The sequence below is a fragment of the Pseudorca crassidens genome, chromosome 4 (assembly GCF_039906515.1).
Source record: "Pseudorca crassidens isolate mPseCra1 chromosome 4, mPseCra1.hap1, whole genome shotgun sequence".
Taxonomy (NCBI): domain Eukaryota; kingdom Metazoa; phylum Chordata; class Mammalia; order Artiodactyla; family Delphinidae; genus Pseudorca; species Pseudorca crassidens.
Window position 1 is genome coordinate 18,533,010 of NC_090299.1, and position 23,598 is coordinate 18,556,607.

Here is a 23,598-nt window from a genome sequence, read left to right on the forward strand (position 1 = left end):
TTGCGGTACGCGGGCCTCTCACTGCTGTGGCCTCTCCCGTTGCGGAGCGGTATTTTATTTTTGATGCAACTGTAAATGGAATTGTTTTCTTAATTTCTCTTTCTGATAGCTTTTTGTTAGTGTATAGATGTAACAGGTATTGGTATATTAATTTTGTATCCTACAAATTTACTAAATTCATTTATAGCTCTAATACATTTTTGGCGGAGTCTTTGGGGTTTTCTATATACGATATCACGTCATCTGCAAATGCTGAAAGTTTAACATCTTCCTTCCCAATTTGGATGCTTTTTACTTCCTTTCCTTGAATATTCTCTGGCTATGACTTCCAATACTATGTTGAATAGATGAGGCAACTGGGCATCCTTCTCTGGTTCCTGATCTTAGAGGAAGACCTTTCAGCTTTTCAATACTGAGTCTGATGTTAGTTCTTGGTGTGCCATATATGGTCTTTATATATTGAGATATGTTCCCTCTCTACCCACTTTGTTGAGAGCTATTATCATGAATGAATGGATACAGAATTTCGCCAAACACTTTTTCTGCACCTACTGAGATGATCACATGATTTTATCATTTGTTTTGCTAATATGGTATACTATTTTGACGGACTTGCAGATACTGAACCATCCTTGAATCCCTGGAATGCATCCCACTTGATCAATGTGTACGTTCCTTTTAATGTGTTGCTGAATTTGGTTTGTCAATATTTTATTCAGAATTTTTGCATTTATGTTTACCATGGATGTTGATCTGTAATTTTCTTTTTTTGTTGTGTCTTTGGTTTTGGTATCAGGGTAATTAATGCTGACCTTGTGGAATGAGTTTAAGAGCATTCCTTCCTCTTCAATTATTCTGGAATACTTTAAGGATACATTACTTCTCCTTTAAATGTTTGATAGAATTCACCCATGAAGCCATCTGATCCTAGACTTTTGTTTGTTGGGGATTTTTCAATTAAAGTTTCAAGTTCTTTACTACTAATCGGTCCATTCAGATTTTTTATTTCTTCCTGTCTAAACCTTTGAAGATTGCATGTTTCTATGAATTTGTCTGTTTCCTCTGGGGTGTCCAATTTCTTGTAGTGTAATTGTAGCAATTTTTTATGACTTTTTGTATTTCCATGGTACTAGCTGTAAGTTCTCTTTCATATCTAGTTTTATTTATTTGGACCCTCTTTCTTTCATAATGATTCTAGCTAAAGGTTTGGGAAGTTTATTTTTCCAGAAAAATAGCTCTTGGTTTCATTGATCTTTTCTAATGTTTTTTAAGTCTCTACTTCATTTATTTCTGCCCTGATCTTTATTACTTCCTTCTTTCTACTAACTGTGTGCTTTGTCTTTTTCTCGTTCCTTTGGGTGTAAAGATAGAGATTTTTCGTGTTTCTTGAGGTAGGCTTGTATTGCTATAAACTTGCATCTTAGACTACATTTGCTGAGTCCAACAGATTTTGGAAAGTTGTGTTTCTATTTTCATTTCTCTCAAGGTTATTTTTTCATTTCCTCCTTGATTTCTTCATTGACCCATTTGTTGCTTAGTAGCATGTTGTTCAGTTCTCCATGTGTCTGTATTTTCTCCAGTTGTCCTGTAATTCATTTCTGGTTTCATACTGTTGTGCTCGGAAAAGATGCTTCATATGATATTAATCTTCGTAAATTTATTCATTTTTTAATTTGCTAACATCTTTATTGGTGTATAATTGCTATAAAATGTTGTTAGTTTCTGCTGTTTAAAAAAGTGTATCAGCTATATGTATACATAGATCCCCTCCCTCTTGCCTGCTTCCCACCCTCCCTATTCTACCCCTCTAGGTGGTCACAAAGCACCAAGCTGATCTCCCTGTGCTATGAAGCTGCGTCCCACTAGCTATCTATTTTACATTTGGTAGTGTATATACGTCAATGCCACTCTCTCACTTCATCCTAGCTTACACTTCCCCCTCCCTGTGTCCTCAAATCCATTCCCTACGTCTGCATCTTTATTCCTGTCCTGCCTCTAGGTTCATCAGAACCATTTTTTTTTTACATTCCATACATATGTGTTAGCATACAGTATTTGGTTTTCTCTTTCTGACTACTTCACTCTGTATGACAGACTTTAGGTGCATCCACCACCTCACTACAAATAACTCAATTTTGTTTCTTCTTATGGCTGAGTAATATTCCACTGTATATATGTGCCACATCATCTTTATCCATTCATCGGCCAGTGGACACATAGGTTGCATCCATGTCCTGGCTATTGTAAACAGTGCTGCAGTGAACACTGGGGTGCATGCATCTTTTGGAATTATGGATTCTCCGGGTATATACCCAATAGTGGGATTGCTGGGTTATATGGTGGATCTATTTTTAGTTTTTTAAGGAACCTCCATACTCTATCAATTTATATTCCCACCAACAGTGCAAGAGGGTTCCCTTTTTTCCACACCCTCTCCAGCATTTATTCTATGTACATTTTCTGATGATGGCCATTCTAACTGATGTGAGGTGATACCTAATTGTGGTTTTGGTCTGCATTTCTCTAATGATTAGTGATGTTGAGCATCCTTTCATGTGTTTGATGCCAATCTGTATCTGCTTTGGAGAAATGTCTATGTAGGTCTTCTGCCCATTTTTGGATTGGGTTGTTTGCTTTTTTGATATTGAGCTGCATGAGCTGCTTGTATATTTTGGAAATTAATCCTTTTTTCATTGCTTCATTTGCAAATATTTTCTCATTTGCAAATATTTTCTCATTTGCAAATATTTCTTCATTTGCAAATATTCTGAGGGTTGTCTTTTTGTCTTGTTTATGGTTTCCATTGTTGTGCAAAATCTTTTAAGTTTCATTAGGTCCCAGTTGTTTATTTTTGTTTTTATTTCCATTTCTCTACGAGGTGGGTCAAAAAGGATCTTGCTGTGATTTATGTCAGAGTGCTCTGCCTATGTTTTCCTCTAAGAGTTTTACAGTGTCTGGCCTTATATTTAGGTCTTTAATCCATTTTGAGTTTATTTTTGTGTATGGTGTTAGGAAGTGTTCTAATTTCATTCTTTTACATGTAGCTGTCCACTTTTCCCAGCATCACTTATTGAAGAGGCTGTCTTTTCTCCATTGTATATTCTTGCCTCCTTTGTCAAAGAGAAGGTGACCATATCTGCATGGGTTTATCTCTGGGCTTTCTATCCCATTCCATCGATCTATATTTCTGTTTTTGTGCCAGTACCATACTGTCTTGAATACAGTAGCTTTGTAGTATAGTCTGAAGTCAGGGAGCCTGATTCCTCCAGCTCCGTTGTTCTTTCTCAAGATTGCTCTGGCTATTCGTGGTCTTTTGTATTTCTATACAAATTGTGAAATTTTTTGTTCTAGCTCTGTGAAAAATGCCCTTGGTAGTTTGATAGGGATTGCACTGAATCTTTAGATTGCTTTGGGTAGTATATTCATTTTCACAATGTTGATTCTTCCAATCCAAGAACATGGTATATCACTCCATCTGTCTGTATTGTCTTTGATTTTTTTCATCAGTGTCCTACAGTTTTCTGCATACAGGTATTGTGTCTCCTTCTGTAGGTTTATTCCTAGGTATTTTATTATTTTTGTTGTAATGGTAAATGGAAGTGTTTCCTTAATTTCTCTTTCAGATTTTTCATTGTTAGTGTATAGGAATGCAAGAGATTTCTGTGCACAAATTTTGTATGCTGCTACTTTACCAAATTCATTTTCTGGTAGCATCTTTAGGATTCTCTATGTATAATATCATATTATCTGCAAACGGTGACAGTTTTACTTCTTCTTTTCTGATTTGGATTCCTTTTTTTTCTTTTATTTCTCTGATTGTCATGGCCAAAACTTCCAAAACTATGTTGAATAATAGTGGTGAGAGTGGGCAACCTCGTCGTGCTCCTGATCTTAGAGAAAACGGTTTCAGTTTTTCACCACTGAGAATGATGTTGGCTGTGGGTTTGTCATATATGGCCTTTATTATGTTAGGTAAGTTCCCTCTATGCCTACTTTCTGAAGAGTCTTTATCACAAATGGGTGTTGAATTTTGTCAGAAACTTTTTCTGCATCTACTGAGATGATCATATGGTTTTTACCTTCAATTTGTTAAAATGATGTATCATGTTGATTGAGTTGTGTATATTGAAGAATCCTTGCATTCCTGGGATAAACCCCACTTGATCATGGTGTATGATCCTTTTAATGTGCTGTCGCATTCTGTTTGCTAGTATTTTGTTGAGGATTTTTGCATCTATGTCCATCAGTGATATTGGCCTGTAGTTTTCTTTCTTTGTGACATCTTTGTCTGGTTTTGGTATCAGGGTGATGGTGGCCTCGTAGAATGAGTTTGGGAGTGTTTCTCCCTCTGCTATATTTTGGAAGAGTTTGAGAAGGATAGGTGTTATCTCTTCTCTAAATGTTTGATAGAACTCGCCTGTGAAGCCATCTGGTCCTGGGCTTTTGTTTGTTGGAAGATTTTTAATCACAGTCTCAATTTCAGTGCTTGTGATTGGTCTGTTCATATTTTCTATTTCTTCCTGGTTCAGTCTCAGAAGGTTGTGCTTTTCTAAGTATTTGTCCATTTCTTCCAGGTTGTCCATTTTATTGGCATAGAGTTGCTAGTAGTAATCTCTCATGATCCTTTGTATTTCTGCAGTGACAGTTGTTACTTCTCCGTTTTCATTTCTAATTCTATAGATTTGAGTCTTCTCCCTTTTTTTCATGATGAGTCTGGCTAATGGTTTATCAATTTTGTTTATCTTCTCAAAGAACCAGCTTTTAGTTTTATTGATCTCTGCTACTGTTTTCTTCATTTCTTTTCCATTTATTTCTGATCTGATCTTTATGATTTCTTTCCTTCTGCTAACTTTGGGTTGTTTTTGTTCTTCTTTCTCTAACTGCTTTAGGTGTAAAGTCAGATTATTTATTTGAGATTTTTCTTGTTTCCTGAGATAGGATTGTATAGCTGTAAACTTCCTTCTTAGAATTGTTTTTGCTGCATCCCATAGGCTTTGGGTGGTCGTGTTTTCACTGTCATTTGTTTCTTGGTATTTTTTGATTTCCTCTTTGATATCTTCAGTGATGTCTTGGTTATTTAGTAGCGTATTGTTAGCCTCCATGTGTTTGTATTTCTTACAGTTTTTTCCTGTAATTGATATCTAGCCTCAAAGCATTGTGGTCTAAAAGATACTTGATACGAATTCAATTTTCTTAAATTTACTGAGGCTTGATTTCTGACCCAAGATATGATCTATCCTGGAGAATGTTTTATGAGCACTTGAGAAGAAAGTGTATTCTGTTGTTTTTGGATGGAATGTCCTATAAATGTCAATTAAGTCCAGCTTGTCTAGTGTGTCATTACAGCTTGTGTTTCCTTATTCATTTTCATTTTGGATGATCTGTCCATTGGTGAAAGTTGGGTGCTAAAGTCCCATACTATTATTACTGTCGATTTCCACTTTTACAGCTGTTAGCATCTGCCTTATGTATTGAGGTGTTCCTATGTTGGGTGCATAAATATTTACAAGTGTTATATCTTCCTCTTGGATTGATCCCTTGATCATTATGTAGTGCCCTTCTTTGTCTCTTGTAATAGCCTTTATTTTAAAGTCTATTTTGTCTGATATGAGGATTGGTACTCCAGCTTTCTTTTGATTTCCGTTTGCATGGAATATCTTTTTCCATCCCCTTTCAGTGTGTATGTGTCCCTAGGTCTGAAGTGGGTCTCTTGTAGACAGCATATATAAGGGTCTTGCTTTAGTATCCATTCAGCCAATCTATGTCTTTCAGTTGGAGCATTTAATCCATTTACATTTAAGACAGTTATCAATATGTATGTTCCTATTACCATTTTCTTAACCTTTTTGGGTTTGTTTTTGTAGGTCTTTTCCTTCTCTTGTGTTTCTCACCTACAGAAGGTCTTTTAGCATTTGTTGTAAAGCTGGTTTGGTGGTGCTGAATTCTCTTAACTTTTGCTTGTCTGTAAACATTTTAATTTCTCTGTCAAATCTGAATGAGATCCTTGCTGGGTAGAGTAATCTTGGTTGTACGTTATTCCCTTTCATCAGTTTAAATATGTCCTACCACTCCCTTCTGGCTTGCAGAGAGTTTCTGCTGAAAGATCAGCTGTTAACCTTATGGGGATTGCCTTGTATGTTATTTGTTGCCTTTCCCTTGCTGCTTTTAATATTTTTTCTTTGTATTTAATTTTTGGTAGTTTGATTAATATGTGTTTTGGCATGTTTCTCCTTGGATTTACCCTGTATGGGATTCTCTGTGCTTCCTAGACTTGATTGACTATTTCCTTTTCCATGTTAGGGAAGTTTTCAACTACAATCTCTTCAAATATTTTCTCAATCCCTTTCTTTTTCTCTTCTTCTCCTGGGGCCCCTACTATTCGAATGTTAGTGTGTTTAATGTTGTCCCAGAGGTCTCTGAGACTGTCCTCAAGTCTTTCCATTCTTTTTTCTTTACTCTGCTCTGTGGCAGTTACTTCCACTATTTTATCTTCCAGGTCAGTTATCCGTTCTTCTGCCTCAGTTATTCTGCTATTGAATCCTTCTAGAGAATTTTAAATTTCATTTATTGTGTCATTCAGCATTGTTTGTTTGTTTGCTCTTTAGTGCTTCTAGGTCCTTGTTAAGCATTTCTTGTATTTTCTCCATTCTATTTCCAAGATTTTGGATCATATTTACTATCATTACTCTGAATTCCTTTTCAGGTAGACTGCCTATTTCCTCTTCATTTATTTGTTCTGGTGGGTTTTTACCTTGCTCCTTCATCTGCTGCGTATTTCTCTGTCTTCTCGTTTTGTTTAACTTGCTGTGTTGGGGTCTCCTTTTTGCAGGCCACATGTTCATAGTTCCTGTCTGTTTTTGGTCTCAGTGGGTGAGATTGGTTCAGGGGCGTGTGTAGGCTTCCTGATGGAGGGGACTGGTGCATGTGTTCTGGTGGGTGGGACCAGATCTTGTCTTTCTGGTGGGCAGGGCCGTGTCCAGTGGTGTGTTTGGGGTGTCTGTGAACTTAGTACGATTTCAGGCAACCTCTCTGCTAATGGGTGGGGTTGTGTTCCTGTCTTGCTAGTTGTTTGGCATGGTGCGTCCAGCAGTGGAGCTTGCTGGACATTGGGTGGAGTTGGGTCTTAGCGTTGAGATGGAGATCTCTGGGAGAGCTTTCGCTGTTTGGTATTACGTGGAGCTGGGAGGTATCTGGTGGACCAGTGGCCTGAACTTGGCTCTCCCAGCTCAGAGGCTCAGGTCTGACACCCGGACGGAGCACCAGGACCCTGTCAGCCACACAGCTCAGAAGAACAAAAAGGAAGAAAAAAAAATTTTTAAGTTAAAATAAATAAATTAATAAAATTAATAAAATTTTATAAAGACAGAAAGAAGGAAGGAAGAAAGGAAGGAAGGAAGGAAGAAAGAAGAAAGAAAGAAGAAAGAAAGAAAGAAAGAAAGAAAGAAAGAAAGAAAGAAAGAAAGAAAGAAAGGGAACAACCAAACCAATAAACATATCCACCAATGGTATCAAGCACTAAAAACTAAACTAAGATAAACAAAAAATCAGAAACAAATCAGTCGCAGACAGCAAACCCCAAGTCTACAGTTGCTCCCAAAGTCCACTGCCTCCATTTTGGGAACATTGGTTGTCTATTCAAGTATCCACAGATGCAGGGTTTATCAAGTTGACTGTAAGGATTTAATCTGCTGCTCCTGAGGCAGCACGGAAATATTTCCCTTTCCCTTCTTTGTTCACACAGCTCCTGGGGTTCAGCTTTGGATTTGGCCCCGCCTCTGCATGTAGGTCGCCCTCAGGCATGTGGTTCCGCCCAGACAGGAAGGGGTTAAAGCAGCAGCTGATTAGGGCTCTCTTGCTCTCTCAGGCCGGGGAGAAGGAGGGGTATGGTAATCATAATTGGGATGTGGGGCGGGCCTGCAGCAGCAGAGGCCGGCATGACACTGCAACAGCCTGAGGCGTGCCTGTGCTCTCCCAGGGAAGTTGTCCCTGGATCTCGGGACCCTGGCAGTGGCGTGCTGCACAGGCTCCCTGGGGTGGGGGGCAGGGGTGTGTGGGTAATGACCTGTGCTTGCACACAGGATGCTTGGTAGCAGCAGTCTTTAGCATTCTATACCCGTCTCTGGGGTCTGAGCTGATAGCTGCAGCTCGTGCCCATCTCTGGAGCTTGCTTAGGTGGTGCTCTGCCTTCTGTGGGCACACAGGGAAGGAATCTCATCTCCTCACACACCCCGAAACAATGGTCTCTTGACTCTTCGGCAGGTCCAGAGTTTTTCCTGGACTCCCTCCCGGCTAGCTGTGGTGCTAGCCCCCTTCAGGCTGTCTTCATGCAGCCAACCCCAGTTCTCTCCCTGGGGTCTGACCTCCAAAGCCCGAGCCTCAGCTGCCAGCCCACACCTGCCCCAGCAGGTGAGCAGACAAGCCTCTCAGGCTGGTGAGTGCTGGTCAGCACCGATCCTCTGTGAGGGAATCTTTCTGCTTTGCCCTCTGCACCCCTGTTGCTGCGCTCTCCTCTGTGGCTCCAAAACTTCCTCCCACCCACCCCCCATCTCCGCCAGTGAAGGGGCTTTCCTAGTGTGTGGAAGCTTTTCCTCCTTCATAGCTCCCTCCGAGAGGTGCAGGTCCCATCCCTATTCTTTTGTCTCTGTTTTTCTTCTTTTGCCCTACCCAGGTACGTGGGGATTTTCTTGCCTTTTGGGAAGTGTGAGGTCTTCTGCCATCGCTCAGTAGGTGTTCTGTAGAAGTTGTTCCACATGTAGATGTATTTCTGATGTATTTGTGGGGACGAAGTTGATCTCCGTGTCTTACTCTTCCACCATCTTGAAGGTCCCCTTCCTTAAATTTATTAAGACTTGTTTCGTGGTCTAACATGTGATCTATTCTGGTGAATGTTCCATGCACACTTGAATGTGTATTCTGATGTTTTTGATGGAATGTTGTGTATATGTCGATTAATTTAATATTTTTTAATGTGCCATTTAAGGCCACTGTGTCCTTATTGATTTTTCTGCCTGGATGATCTATCTGTTGATGTAAGTGGGGTATTAAAGACCCCTACTCTTATTGTATTACCATCAATTTCTCCCTTTATGTCTAGTAATATTTCCTTTACATATTTAGATGCTCCTATGGTGGGTACCTAAATATTTACAAATGTATCTTCTTCTTAGATTGACCCTTTTTTCACTTTGTAATGCCCATCTTTGTCCTTTGTTAGGATCTTTGTTTTAAAGTCTATTTTGTCTGATACATCTATTGCTACCCCAGCTTTCTCTCTGTTTCCATTTGCATGGAATACCTTCTTCTATCCTTATAATTTCAGTCTGTGTGTGTCGTTAGATCTGAAGTGAGTCTCTTGTAGGCAGCATAGGGGTGGCATCATTTTTTTTTTTAATTCAGCCACCGTATGTGTTTTGATTGGAGTGTTTAGCCCATTTACATTAAAGTGATTGTATGTACTTACTGACATTTTAATTGTTTTCTAGTTGTTTTTGTAGTTCTTCTCTGTATCTGTCTTCTCTTGGTCTCTTGCCTTGTGGTGTGATAATGTTTGATTTCCTTTCTCTTTATTTTTTATGTATCTACTGTAGGGTTCTGATTTGTGGTTACCATGAGGTTCATTTATAACAGCCTATTTATACAGCTGTTTGTTTGAAGCTGATAGTCACGTAAGTCAAATTCATCCTAAAAGCACTACATTTTAACTCCCCCCACCATGTTTTATGTTTCTGATGTCATATCTGCAGCTTTTAATTTTGTGTATCTGATAACTACTCACTATAGTTATAGCTGAATTTACTACTTTTTTCTTTTAACCTTCATACTAGCTTTTAAAGTGGCTGACACACTGCATTTGGCATATGCTTGCCTTTACCAGTGAGATTTTTTTCTTTCATATATTTTCTTATTTCTAGTTATGACCTTTTGTTTTCTGCTTAAAGAAGCCCCTTTAGCATTTCTTGTAAGGCCATTTTAGTGGTGATTAACTCCTTGAGTTTCTGCTTGTCTGCAAAGCTCTTTATTTCTCCTTCATTTGTAAATGGTAACTTTGCTGGGTACAGTATTCTTGGGTTCTAAGTTTTTTCCTCTCAGCACTTTTAACATATCACACCACTCCCTTCTGGCCTGCAAAGTGCCTGCTGAAAAATCAGCTGATGGTCTTATGACTATATATTGACTCTTGAACATCATGGGGGTTAATTTGTGTATAACTTATACTCAGCCCTCAGTATGCATGGTTCCTCCACATCCATGGATTCGACCAAGGACAGACCATATAATTCTGTTGTATTTACTATTAGAAAATATCTGCGTGTAAGTGGACCCTTGCAGCTAAAACCTGCATTGTTCAAAGGTCAACTGTAGTTGTTTTTCTCTTGCTGCCTTTAAAATGTTCATTATCATTAACCTTTGCCATTTTAGTTACGATGTATCTTGGTATAGATCTCTTTGGATTCAACTTGTTCGGGACTCTGTGCTTCCTGGACCTGAACATCTGTTTCCTTTCCCAGGTTAGGAAACTGTTCATCTTTAGATGGATGATGGCCTGGATTTCCACAGCATCAGGAGACTTTAGAGCAGCAAACAACTAAATTATTTTTGATACCCAAATAACAGTTAAAAGCCCGAACTCTAGGAGTTTACATTATTCTTTGTTAGGCTATTGCTTGTTAGAAGAGTACAGTGCTCAATTCATGGTATTTCATGCATTTGTGTTGACTATTAAGGAAGAAATGATCATGTCTTCTTACCCTATAATGCAAATGTTAGTATGCTTGATGTTGTTCCAGAGGTCTCTCAAAGTATCCTCATTTTAAAAAATCCTTTTTCCTTTTTACTGTTCTGATTGGATGATTTCCACTATTCTGTATTTCAGATAACTGATCTGTTCTTCTGTATTATCTAATCTGTTGTTGATTCCCTCTAGTGTATTTTTCATTTCAATTACTGTATTCTTCAGCTCTGGTTGGTTCTTTCTTATATTTTCTAACTCTTTGTTGAAGTTTTCACTGTGTTCCTCCATTCTTGTCCCAAGTTAGTAAGCATCTTTATGACCATTACTTTTAACTCTTTATCAGGTAAATGACTTATCTTCCTTTCATTAGCCCTCCTCCCCCACCCTGCCCAGGGTTGTATCATTTTCTTTCTTTTAGAATATATTCCTGTCTCCTCATTTTGCTTTGACTTTCTGTTTGTTTCTATGAATTAGGTGAAATAGCTACCTCTCCTGGTCTTGAAGGTATCACCTTGTGTAGAAGCATCCCCTGTGTAGATTGAATGTGCTATGCATCTTTGGCAGGCCAGCTGGAGCTGGAGTGGGTGCAGGCTAGGGGAATTCTGGGGTATAACACGTTGGGGCCACCGTGGCTGGAAGGCTGGAGCTGGAGCAGGCATGAGCCAGGGGGTTCCACAGTTCAACTTCTAAGGCTTAAATGAAATTACTAGCATAAGCCCAAGGCAGTGAAGCTACTACTTAGCAGAAGACTCTAAGGAAAGACCTGGACATTTTAGTTTTGTTTTTCTTTTGCTCCTGATGACTTTAAATTCAATAGCAGTCCACAGTGTGATTGACCTGGCTAATAAACTAACACAGTCCTGGAATGCATTAGCTGAAGCACAGTATTCAGATTAAATGCCTTAAGTGTCTCAGTCAGCTCTGCACTGATCACACTAAAAATTAATTATAGTATATACATTTGTGGATACCACAATTTCAGAAAGAAAGGAACAAATGGACAACATTTCAAGGGCGGGGGGGAAGGGTAAGAACGCTGAAGATGGAATAAGGGTATCATATGAAATAAAACAAGATGCCAAACCCGGAGGAGGAATGATTGGTTCGTGAGATGGAATGTAAAGATAAGACACACAATACAGTTTTCAAAAATAAAGAACCACATAGAAGAGGTATTAAAAACTGTTCTTTATAGCATTTTGGAGTTGAATCAGGCTGGTGTGTAGAAGCTTTAGGCAGAAAAACAGCTGCTTGTTCAGTAGACTAAAGAGCTTTCTAATAGTCTGAGACAAAGATGAAGTGGTCTATTTCATGAGTTAACAGGTTCCCCATCAGTATAGGCGAGTAAGCAAAGGATGGAGAAATGAGGGGTAGAAATTTTATAACAGGGTCAATGCATCAGAAGGATAACTAGACTATCACACCTTCCAAGTTCTCTCCAATCTTGAAAAAATTAATTTCTTTTAGAATTTGTGTATCAAGGACAATATGTACTTTATTATGTTATTACTCTTTCTCTAAAAGAAGATTAAACATACTCCTATTTGCACGGTGACATAATCAAATATTATTTACTATCAAATGCATAAACATAGACTCTTAACTCCTCAAAATTTAAATATCTAGACTGAAAATCTCAATGATAAAAAACACTACAGAGAGCATTCAACTCACAATTATAAAAAGCAAAAAAACCAATGCAACTATAAGACTGAGGTGCCATGAATAAATATTTGCTATTTTTTCATATAATAAAAAACTTCATTTCTATATTTATGGATTTTGGTAAGTCATTCAGTTGGAAAAATAATTATTTAGTCCAAGAAAATGTATTTTAAAAGATTAAGTATTAAAAAGTGTTCAAGAAGAGATTGAAGGTATTTTAAAGAACAAGAAGTTAATACAGCCTTCCTACTACTATTGGTTTATTTTAAGCTCAGCATGATATTATTGACTTATATATAATTTATCTTCAGAAAATTTATGCAATACATATATTTAAACAATCTTTAGAAAAATTTTGTGGTTCATGTGTGAACAACAGAAATTAGAGACTTTAGGAAACTGCTAAAAGCTTACAAGGATAGATCAATGGTCAGTAAGCTTTTTCTGTAAAGGTCTAAATGGTAAATAATTTAGGCTTTATAGGCCATAGGTCTCTACTGTAACTACTCTATTACAGTAGTACAAATGCAGTCACAGACAATACATCAAAAATTAGTGTAACTATATACCAATAAATCTTTATTTATGAGGCCCGAAATTTGAATTTCACATCATTTTCACATGTCACTAAATCATCTTTTCTGTCCAACCATTTAAGTATGTAAAAACCATTCTTAGCTCATGGGACGTAGAAAAACAGTTTATGGGTCAGATTTGGCTCACAGGCCACAGTTTGCTGACCTCTGGGACAGACAGTCTTTATCTTAACTTCTAAATGAAATATGACCCACATATGCATACAACCTCTGACCAAAAATTCCAATACCCCATTCCCGAAGCTGAAACCCTTACAGCTGCTACCATAATAGATATGGTGAAAACACTTGGCGTTTTAAAAAACAAAAAAGAAACACATAAACACTCAGCAACAATAATAAAACTACTTCTAACAGTCCTGTAAAATGATGGTAAAGCTGAAATTGGAAGATGACCTTGGAAGCAGTAGCCCAAGTCTGACCACACTGTGGCTCACCTTCTAACACCCTAAGACTCTCCACATCATTTTGATAAATATAAAAGATCAATAAGCATCCCTTCCTTAAATACTTACAGGAAAGTAAAGAATTATGATTCATTTAAACTTTTAATGTTTCTTAGATCAAGCAGCTTGTTTTTTAGTACTGACTTAGCTGAGAACAGCAATAATAGATGAATGGGACTTTTAATTTATAACTAGGAAGGGTGGGGAGGAAAACCATTCACAAACATATTTTTAACCTGTCTGAAGATATTTTTGGAACACAATTCATTTAAAATTGGAAGCTACATATATTTAGCTTCTCATTTGCTGACATTTCTAAACATGCTAATTTTTTCCATGTTACAAAGCAATCAAAATCAACTTTTAATTTATAGTATTTAAGAAATAAAAATACTGTCATATTTAACACATCAACCCATCTCCCAGAAAAACTGGAAGGAAAATTAATGCCGGTTTATAACTTCCATGAGTTAAACATACTAAGTTAGAAAATAATTCTGAACACTGAATTACTCAAGACCTCTACAAAACTTACAAAAAATCGAGCAATCTGTTCCATGGATGTCTCAGAGCAGAATTTTTAAAATTTTACAAATTTATTATTATAAGAAAACCAGGTTTCAGGCTAGAGATAATAATTACAATAGTAATCATTATTGAGAGCCTATTATATACCAAGCATCAGTAATAAAAGTAATCAAAGGGACTCAATTTTAAAATATTCATAAAATTAAACAATTTCGAAGCTTGTTTAACACTAGGATAAGAAGACATGATCATTTCTTCCTTAATATTCAACACAAATACATGAAATACCATGGATTGAACACTATACTCTTCTAAAAGGGGCTATGTAAGCAATAGCCTAACAAAAAATAATATAAACTCCTAGAGTTCAGGCTTTTAACTATTATTTGGGCATCAAAAATAATTTAGTTGTTTGCTGCTCTAAAGTCTCCTGATGCTGTGGAAATCCAGGCCATCATCAACCTAAAGACAATGTAACTACTTGACATCACAATCTCATTAATCTTCACCTGTCCTTCATATCCTGTCATTCTTATGCAAAATGGACTCTTAAGGATGCAACTTCTCTTCACTTATCTATAAGCTGAAGGAGGAGGGTAGGGGGGTAAAAGGTCTATGGAGACTTCAGGATACCACTGGAGACCCCAAGCAATCACTTTACTCAGCCTAGTGTGCTACATTACAGCTATTGTGTTTGACATGTTAAATATGACATAGCAGGAAGTAGGATAATGTGATTCTTGAGCTATGTGTCTCACTTCCCTTGCTGAAGCCCCAGGAAGCTCCAGCTTTAGTTTCCCCAGACTATATGAAACTGAAATATTGTCCAAAAAAGACACGAAAAATGTGCAACATATGGGTCACATAATGATATCAATTTCACTCCTCTGACAGTCCAAGAATTCTCTCCGTTCCAATATACTAACTTAAGGTCATCATGACATAGAGGTTGTGGGTTAATAGGCAAAAGGACTGTAAAGTAAGCTAGCTAATTTACAAGGCCAAACACCTGAATTAAATGTAGCCAAAGTTAGACTAAATGCATTATTTCTTTCACACTAGAACAGTCCTTTTTCTTTCCAGTTTTAAGCCAAAAACAAAATCTCTACCTTTCAGTATCAGCACAGGAAATTTACTTTAATTCTCCTGTTGCCTATTCTCTTCCTACTACCATTTCCTCCAGACAAGACAGGTGGTGAAAACTATGTCTATTCATTTCATAAAAGGAAGTTTTTTTAAAAAAAAAAAATCATCTCTTAAGACTGCTTTGTTTCTAACGGCACATTCAGCGCACAGTTTGAACACCATGTTCTAATCACGAATGTGCTGAAACTTTTTTTATAGTGCTATTAAACAATACACAAATAATGCTGTGTAACAGTTCAGAGAAAAAAATCTAGAAAATATACTTCTGATATAGTTTATACCATCTGAGTAATAACAGAAGTACAGTTAACAAAAAATTCACACTACATATGAATATGGAATTCTACCTGAAATAGAAAACGATTAAAATATTTTTTACAAAAATCACTGATTATTTAAAGTAGTGTTTTTTTGTACCATTACAGACATATGCAGAATTTAGACCATGGTTCAATGTACTAAATTCAAAGTTGTACTTGAAAGCATAGCATATCATCTGATGATCTTGAAGGCACTGCTTTACCACTTAAAAATACTTTTTCCATTTACCAATTTTATGTTTTACTGCCAGTCATAATTATATTGTTTCATCTATTACAAATTAAACACTATAAATTTTGAAAAATTTGAATAGTAAATTAAAAAGGTCTTTAGATCTCCTGACCTAGAAAATTGAGTCTTTGTATCTAATTACAAACACTTTCAATATCTTAATTTAAGTGTGCTCATCCAAGATTAGCTGGTTAAAAAAAAGTTGGATTCCTAATTTTTAAAACTAATCAATGTATGTACATGTGTGTATATATATGAACATGTGTGTATATATATGATGCATGCATATACACAAACATACAAGCATATATATAAATACACATATATATGTGTGTGTTTGTATATGTTTGCACTTCTCTCTGAAGCCTCCTGAAGCAAAGGTTAATCAGTCAAAAGATGTTACCAGTGTGTAATAATATTGGTACTTAAAACACTTATTTTGGACAATTAGGTGGTTTGAGAAACAAGGTATTAAAGGTAACATGTTATAAAGGATCAAAAATACGACTAGAATTTTGGCAAGATATTTTCCAAACTTTAATTTCTCAAACTGTGATATTGGAGACTGTCACTTATGAGTTGACATAATAAAACACAGCATCTGCCTTCTAAGGCAAATATTATTAGCAAGTAAGAAACCTATTTAAAACAATGCACAAAGAAATGTAAAAAAGAACCACTTCCATCCCTTCAATCTCCCGCCTTCGGAGACAAGTTCTGCCCAAAATCCAGTTAATCATTTTCTCCGAGAGAGCCAAGATATCCACAGACTAAAGTATCCCAGGAAGAATGGAAGTCATCCACCATTATCTTTGGGGTTTTGACGTATCCTAAGATGAGGCTGAAAAAAGGTCCAAAACCTTAGAGTGGCCCAAGATAACTTATTATCTCTAGGTTTATATTAAAAATTTCTCGGGGTCTTTTGTATCAGGTATAGGTAAAACCTAGGACAAATTTCACCTTACTGCAAAATACAACAGTTGGGGTTCAATCTAGTTCTTACAGAGGGAAAAGTAAGCAAAAGAGGTAAGTCAACAATTCTACTGTATTAAATAATAGGCTTACTATGTGTCATACATATAAAGAACATGAAAAATGTATCCTTAAAATAAAGAAGTTTAAATTCATTTATCCTTTTCTATTTTAAGAGAGAGTATATGTATAACTTGAAGAAAGATATATCTGGACAAGGCAAGGTGGAGAAATGCTCCATCTGAGAAAAGATAGAATCCACAGAAAAGGACATTTCAAAGGAGAAGGTTTGTAGCCAATCAAATGACTGGTAAAGATAAGTTGGTCTCTGTGAAAGTTGGAAGTTGTTCTTAGTGCCCAGAAGAGAACGCACATAGGGGTTGGGGAAGAAGCTGAAGAGCACTGTGGTAGAAAGAATTTTGCTCAGCCACAAGATTCTGGTCCTCTGCTAGACACACACCTTCTCCCAGTTATTCCATCAAATGTTGGACTAGGTGCTATTGGGAAGGGCTTTTGCAAATGTAATGAAGATCCTGAACCAGCGGACTTGAAAGTAGAGAGATTTTCCTTGGTGGGCCTAACTTGATCAGGTGAGACTTCAAAAGAGACTAGGCTTTTCCTAGCAATAGAAATTTAAAGCGTAAGATGGATAAAATATGATGGAGATTCTCCATCGCTGTCTTTGAAGATGGAAGGGACCACGTATGTGGGTCTCTAGGAGCTGAGAGTGGCCCCCAGCTGACATCTAGTAAGAAAATTCAGTCCTTAGGTCTATAGTCACAAGAAGTGAATTCTGCCACAATCACGTGAGCTTAGAAGAGGAATAGCAGCTCCTGATAACGGTCAGCCAACACCTTGTTGAGTCCCTGAGCAGACAACTCCATCATGCCACACCCAGATTTTGACCTACGTACAGAAACACTAATAAACGAGTATTGTGTGAAGCTGTTAAATTCGAGGTAATCTGTTACACAGCAAGACAAAATTAATACAAGCACTAAACAAGCTAAATCATACAGCTTGATTTAGAAGAACCCAAAAGGTTTACTATAAGCCCAAAGTCCTACTTCAAGACATGTGTCTAACATCAAAGACATACAATATTAACAAACCAAAGAAGGCCACTATTAGATTAGACACTGTAGAGAAAAAAAACCTAAGAAATTTTAGAGCTCATTAGCCATGGGGTAACCAGGAGACAAATGTCATAAAAATACAATGTATATTTACCTGGATAAAGATGATTCTTGGATTCACTGAAACCAAAAGGTGGGATTAGGTAATCTTTAAGGTCTCTTTCAGCACTTTCTGTAATTCTTGTCAAGACACAATTCTATCTTTTTTATAGACATCAGAGATGTCTGGGCACCAACCCAGATCCTACAAATGCTCATAACTTACCTAGCTTCTTGTAAAACACTGCAGCAGAAAGGGCACAATTTAACTTATTAAGGTTCAAAGCTTTCTTACCTGCATTTGACCAAGGGACTTTATCACACAGCAAAATACCTTCCCACATAAAACCTCTTTTCATATCTTCAAAAAGATGATTTCTTTCAAAATCCCATTGTTAAAACCGAAAGTTTATATATATGTGCACAGGGAGGGAGGAGCTCATAAGGTCATGGACATGAGGCAATAACAGCAACAAAAAAAAGAGAAACTGGTTCACGCCCTGGGAGTAAATTTTTACTCTCAGTTTAGATCATGAAGTATAAATTAGGCACTTAAAAGTTAAGTGAACTCATTTATTAAAATATGACTTGGGGAAAAGTAGTGGTAGCAATAGCTTGAAAGTGTTAATTTTGCACCTATGTAGCTTAATTTAAGCCTAAGTAACTTCTTAAGAGAAATAAAATCCACTGTCATTTTTATTCTAATTACTCTGAAAGCAACTGAGAGGCCAGGACTTCTAGAAAGTTGTTGAAAATAACTTGAGTCTAACTAGTAGTAAATAGCCGGAAGCTTACCTTAAAATGAATGAAAATGTTAAAAAGTTCTCAAAATAAGATGAAACACAAAAAGAATTTCAGAACTTAAATACTCTAGGGAAATACACTAAGAATTTAATGCAACAATGGGGGAGGGAAAACTCAAGGGGTTACAAAATAGTTTCATTAATACCAAACATAAGTAATAAAAACATAAATTCTTTTCTCAGTTCTCTTCATTTCCTTTAGTTTAATCTTTCAGTATCCTCTAAATGACAAACTGATTAGAAAGTAATTTGACAGAAAAAAAACCCAAAACCCAAAAATCCCCAACATAATCAAACGATCCAGTTCTTGATTTTAAAATGCCCAGACTGGCTTCTTTCTTACCTTGTCTATCCTATCTGGACGGTTAGTAGCTGCCAGGATTGTCACATCCTTTAACTGTTCAATGCCATCCATTTCTGTCAAGAGCTGAGCCAAAACACGATCGGCTACATTCCCAGCACCTGATGAACTGATTTTTAAAAATACAGTTTTAAAAATCTCTTTATCTATCCCCAAATACTCTACTATTTTAAAAAGATCATATATTCTATAACAAGAAACATTATGTCTTTTTCAAAACATAAAATGCATGCTTCAGAATTCATTACTTGTTGAATTAGATCCAAGAACTAACTATATTAAATCATTTCTTTTCCTCCATCAACAACCATGATTATTTTCTCTCCAATAATGAAATGCTAAGAGTGTCAAATATAAAAGATCTGGGAAGTAAGAAATAAGATTATTTTTAAAAGTTCATCAAATACGTAATTATTTAACTTAATCGATATTTACATTCTTTCTTTTTTTTTTTTTTTTGCGGTACGCGGGCCTCTCACTGTTGTGGCCTCTCCCATTGAGGAGCACAGGCTCCGGACGCGCAGGCTCAGCGGCCATGGCTCACGCGCCCAGCCGCTCCACGGCATGTGGGATCTTCCCGAACCGGGGCATGAACCCATGTGCCCTGCATCGGCAGGCGGACTCTCAACCACTGCGCCACCAGGGAAGCCCCCCGATATTTACATTTAATATGGCAAATAAACTGACAGGAATTGGGAATAAAAAAATGAATAAGATACAGACTCATTCTCACATGAACCTTAGAGCCTATGCGAGACAGAAAACTCTTTACAAACCTATAGCAAACGGGATATTTCTGACCTATCTTGATATTTTAAAATATTAAGAATATTTTTAAAACACATCAGCAGGTAGGGGGTCATCACAATACCCATATCTAGAGAAATAGGGGGAAAAAAACCATTTTATTTTGTTCCTTTTTTTCATGCACCGGGTCAATTACAAAGCTACTCCTGAACAAACTACACCTTAATTTAATCTCATTTCCTTGATCACAAAAAATTACTGAATATTGATTTTTAAGAAGTAAACTCAACAGGTCTTAATAGTGAACAAAACCCTGATATTACACAATCAAGGCCCCACAATAATAATTCTCATTAGCACTAGCTGGGATTTACTAGGCTCTGTTCAGAATTGGGAAATATATAATAAACATCTAGGTGGACAATTACAGAGTGAAACAGCATTGTAAGTATATTAAACATATAAATTCAATCAGATACAGTTGAGAGTGGGAGGGGGGAGAAGAGGGAAAGAGGATAGAAGAGACACACCCCATACCTTTGTCTTAGCACCCATGACAGCAAGTACACCTTAGTATAATCATCACATAATATATTTAATAATAAGGTAATCAGGATCTCTAAATAAAAGAATTTAGATCTCAGTGTGCATTACAAGTTCAAAAACTTGACACAAAGGAGAGTAGCCTCTAACTCACACTAATCAGACATACATGATGTTGTTACACAAATCATACTGTCAATTAATTAAACGGTTGGTCCTTCCAGGTTGTCATATAAATTACACTGTCAATTTATTAAATGGTCCTTCCCAATGTCAAAAAGTTTGGGACCAAGCAAGGAGCATCTGGGAAGCCACTGAGATTTGTCTTGGTCAACATTAATTCCTGCAAGTAACCAATTGGCTGGTGCATGGATTTGCTGATCTGGGTCTACTTAAGATTAAACATTTTGAATAAATAGATTATATATCTTTCCAAAAACGCTTCAAAATGTAACTTTTCCAAATGTTAGATACGAACATTGCTAGCAAAAGCTCTATGGGCTCCTTCATGATGACTGCAAGCATATAAGCATTTAAGGATGCCAACAGATTACATCCAAGGCCTTTAATTGTATCTACTTTGCTAATTAGTTGTGATCCTACACTACAAGGGGCAAAGGAAGGTCAAACGAACAGGTCTTGGGAGAGTCAAGGTGGGCTGTCCAGAGGTGATGGCTTCTAACCTACGACCCGAAAGATGAGTGGGGGCCAGACCAGCAAAGAAAAAGATAGGGAAGAGAGAGAATACAGAACACTGAAAATGGAAAACAGTTCAGAGTAGCACAGCATAGCAGTAACGTAAAAATGTAAAATATTAGCAGAGAAAGATAAACCAAGGCTGGATGACAAAGGCTTTATTATCCAAATTACTAAGTTTGGATTTTGTCCTAAAGTTGATGGGAAGTTTCAAGTAGAGACATGACAAGATCAGATTTATGTTTTTGAGGACTACAGCGGCTACAGTATAGGAAACAGATTACAAAAGGGCAGTTTTGATATGCTTTCCAGTCCAGTATATAAGAATCTTAGAAGGCTCTACTTCCTCCTAATAACAAGTAAAAAGCTCTATAAACTGAAAAATTAACAATTCTTTTTAGATCCCTCAGAAATGTGAGATCACAGGTACCTTAATCCATTCAGGCTGCTATAACAAAAAATACCACAGGCTAGGTGGTTTATAAACAACAGAAGTTCATTTCTCACAGTCTGGAGGCTGGTAAGATCAAGAGGCCAGCATGGTCAGATGAGGACTCTTTTCCCCTGGCTGGTAACTGACACCTCCTCACTGTGTCCTCACTTACCACTATATTTCTGAAGGCCTATTTGCCACAGTTCCTGTTATCCAGTAAATCATGTCTATCAAGAAAAAACTATAAGGCATACTAAAAGGCAAACAAACACAGCTGGAAGAAAGTGAGCAAGCATCAGAACCAGAGAACCAGCAGGAATGCTGGAATTATCACACCAGTAATTTTTTAAAACTATGACTAATATGCTAAGGGCTCTAGTGGACAAAGTAGACAACACACAAGAAAGAGGCAACATAAGCAGAGAAATGGAAATTCTAAGACTCAAAAAGAATTCTAAGGTTGTTACAACACTATAACAGAAATAAAGAATGCCTTTATTGGACTCATTAGCAGATTAGACATGGCTGAGGAAAGAATCTCTCCACTTAAGTATGAGTCAATAGAAACATCCAAAACGGAAAAGGAAAGAGAAAAAAAGACTGAAGAAAACAGTAAAAAAGTAAAAAGAAACAGAAAAGAAAATCCAAGAACTGTGGACAACAACAAAATATGTAATATATGTGTACCTGAAACACCAAAAGGAGAAGACAGGTAGAACAGAAAAACTATCTGAAGCCATAATGACTGAGAATTTCCCCAAATTAATGTCTGACAGCAAGATCCAAGAAGCCCAGAGAACGTCAAGTAGGAAAAATGCCAAAAAGCTACACCTAGGCATATCGTATTCAAACAATAGAAAACCAAAGATAAAGAAAAAATCTTGAAAGTAGCTAGAGGACAAAAACACTTCACTACAGAGGCACAAAGATAAGAATTACATCGAATGACTCCTCAGAAAATATGTCAGCAAGGAGAGTAGAGTGAATCCCCATAGGAATGTTACACTACCTAGCACTGGAGAGTTACACATACACCAAAAAAAAAATATTAACCTAACAGCATTACTAGATAATGATAAAGTTCTAATTTTTGTGACCTACCTAAAGGAATTTGTGTAACATAACTAAATAGCTTTAAGTGAATGGCATACTTCCATCAAAAGAAAAAATCCTGGGCCCATGCCACATCTAAATCTATGCGTGCTTGTGCTTTGCTTGCTAGTGCTTCCTGATAGGAACTATATTCAAATAATGTCAGAACCCATCCTTAGCTATGTTACGTACATTCTCCCTTCTTCCTCCAATGAATTAGTAAGACTGCTAGATGTCTTACTGCTAAGTATGAATGTATTAGCTGAACTTGCTGAGAAGTAAAAAAAAATAGCTACTAGGTTTTGTTTCAGAGTAGGCAAACATCATTGTGGTACAGTGAGAGAAGAATGAGAGGAAAAATAAGGGGGGTAATTTTATTAGAAAGTGCAACAATTCATTCAATTCAATTCAACTCATTTATTCAATAAACATTCACTGCCTAGCAGGCCAGACATGGCTTTAGGAAATGGGAATTAAAACATTAAGATGGCAGTCCCTACTTCCTCAAGGACCTTAGAGTCTAGCAGGGAGAAAGAAAACTCCACATTCATTTGCTTTTCCAAAATAAGTAACACAGAATAGTTCCTGAAAGACTGATTCAAGAACTCTGGATAACATCTGCTTTCAGTTTAAATCAAGAACTTGGACAGCATAAACGTAACTAAATAAAACTAGATTAAGATAACTGATTTACCCCATCAGTAATGAAGCAGTGGCTCTAACTTATAACCATGAATGCTCATACTATATAGAACATTTAGAATCTTTTATAGAAAGGAGAGCAATCTTATAGTTATCAAAGTTAGGTTTAGCCTGGGCTAGTACTGAATCTGAGCACCATTCAATACAAGCTTTCCTACATGGTAACATTTGAAAGAAAAATTAAACAATGATATTAAGAGGCTAAAAAATGAGTAAGTTTAACAAATAACATAGATTTATTATTATTAAAATCCACATATTGGTTTTAACTCTTCAAACTTTATAAAACAAAAAATTTGAATACATTTAAAGGCATTCCAAATTTACAAAAATTTTCATCATAAAATTCGAACAGTATTTCAGTATTTTATAACCTTGGATTAATGTTTTGAACATGAATCATTGTAGA

The 23,598-nt window shown here is 36.7% G+C and overlaps 1 protein-coding gene across 4 annotated transcripts in view; it reads right to left on the minus strand.

The window, feature by feature from the left end:
• AFG2A (AFG2 AAA ATPase homolog A) overlaps nt 1-23,598 on the minus strand; it is a 348,590-nt gene that overhangs the window by 217,258 nt on the left and 107,734 nt on the right. For all 4 annotated transcript variants that reach the window (XM_067735130.1, XM_067735128.1, XM_067735129.1 and 1 more), the window contains exon 14: nt 18,959-19,085. In XM_067735130.1, the coding sequence (XP_067591231.1) occupies nt 18,959-19,085 (127 nt within the window). The remainder of the gene's footprint in view (nt 1-18,958; nt 19,086-23,598) is intronic.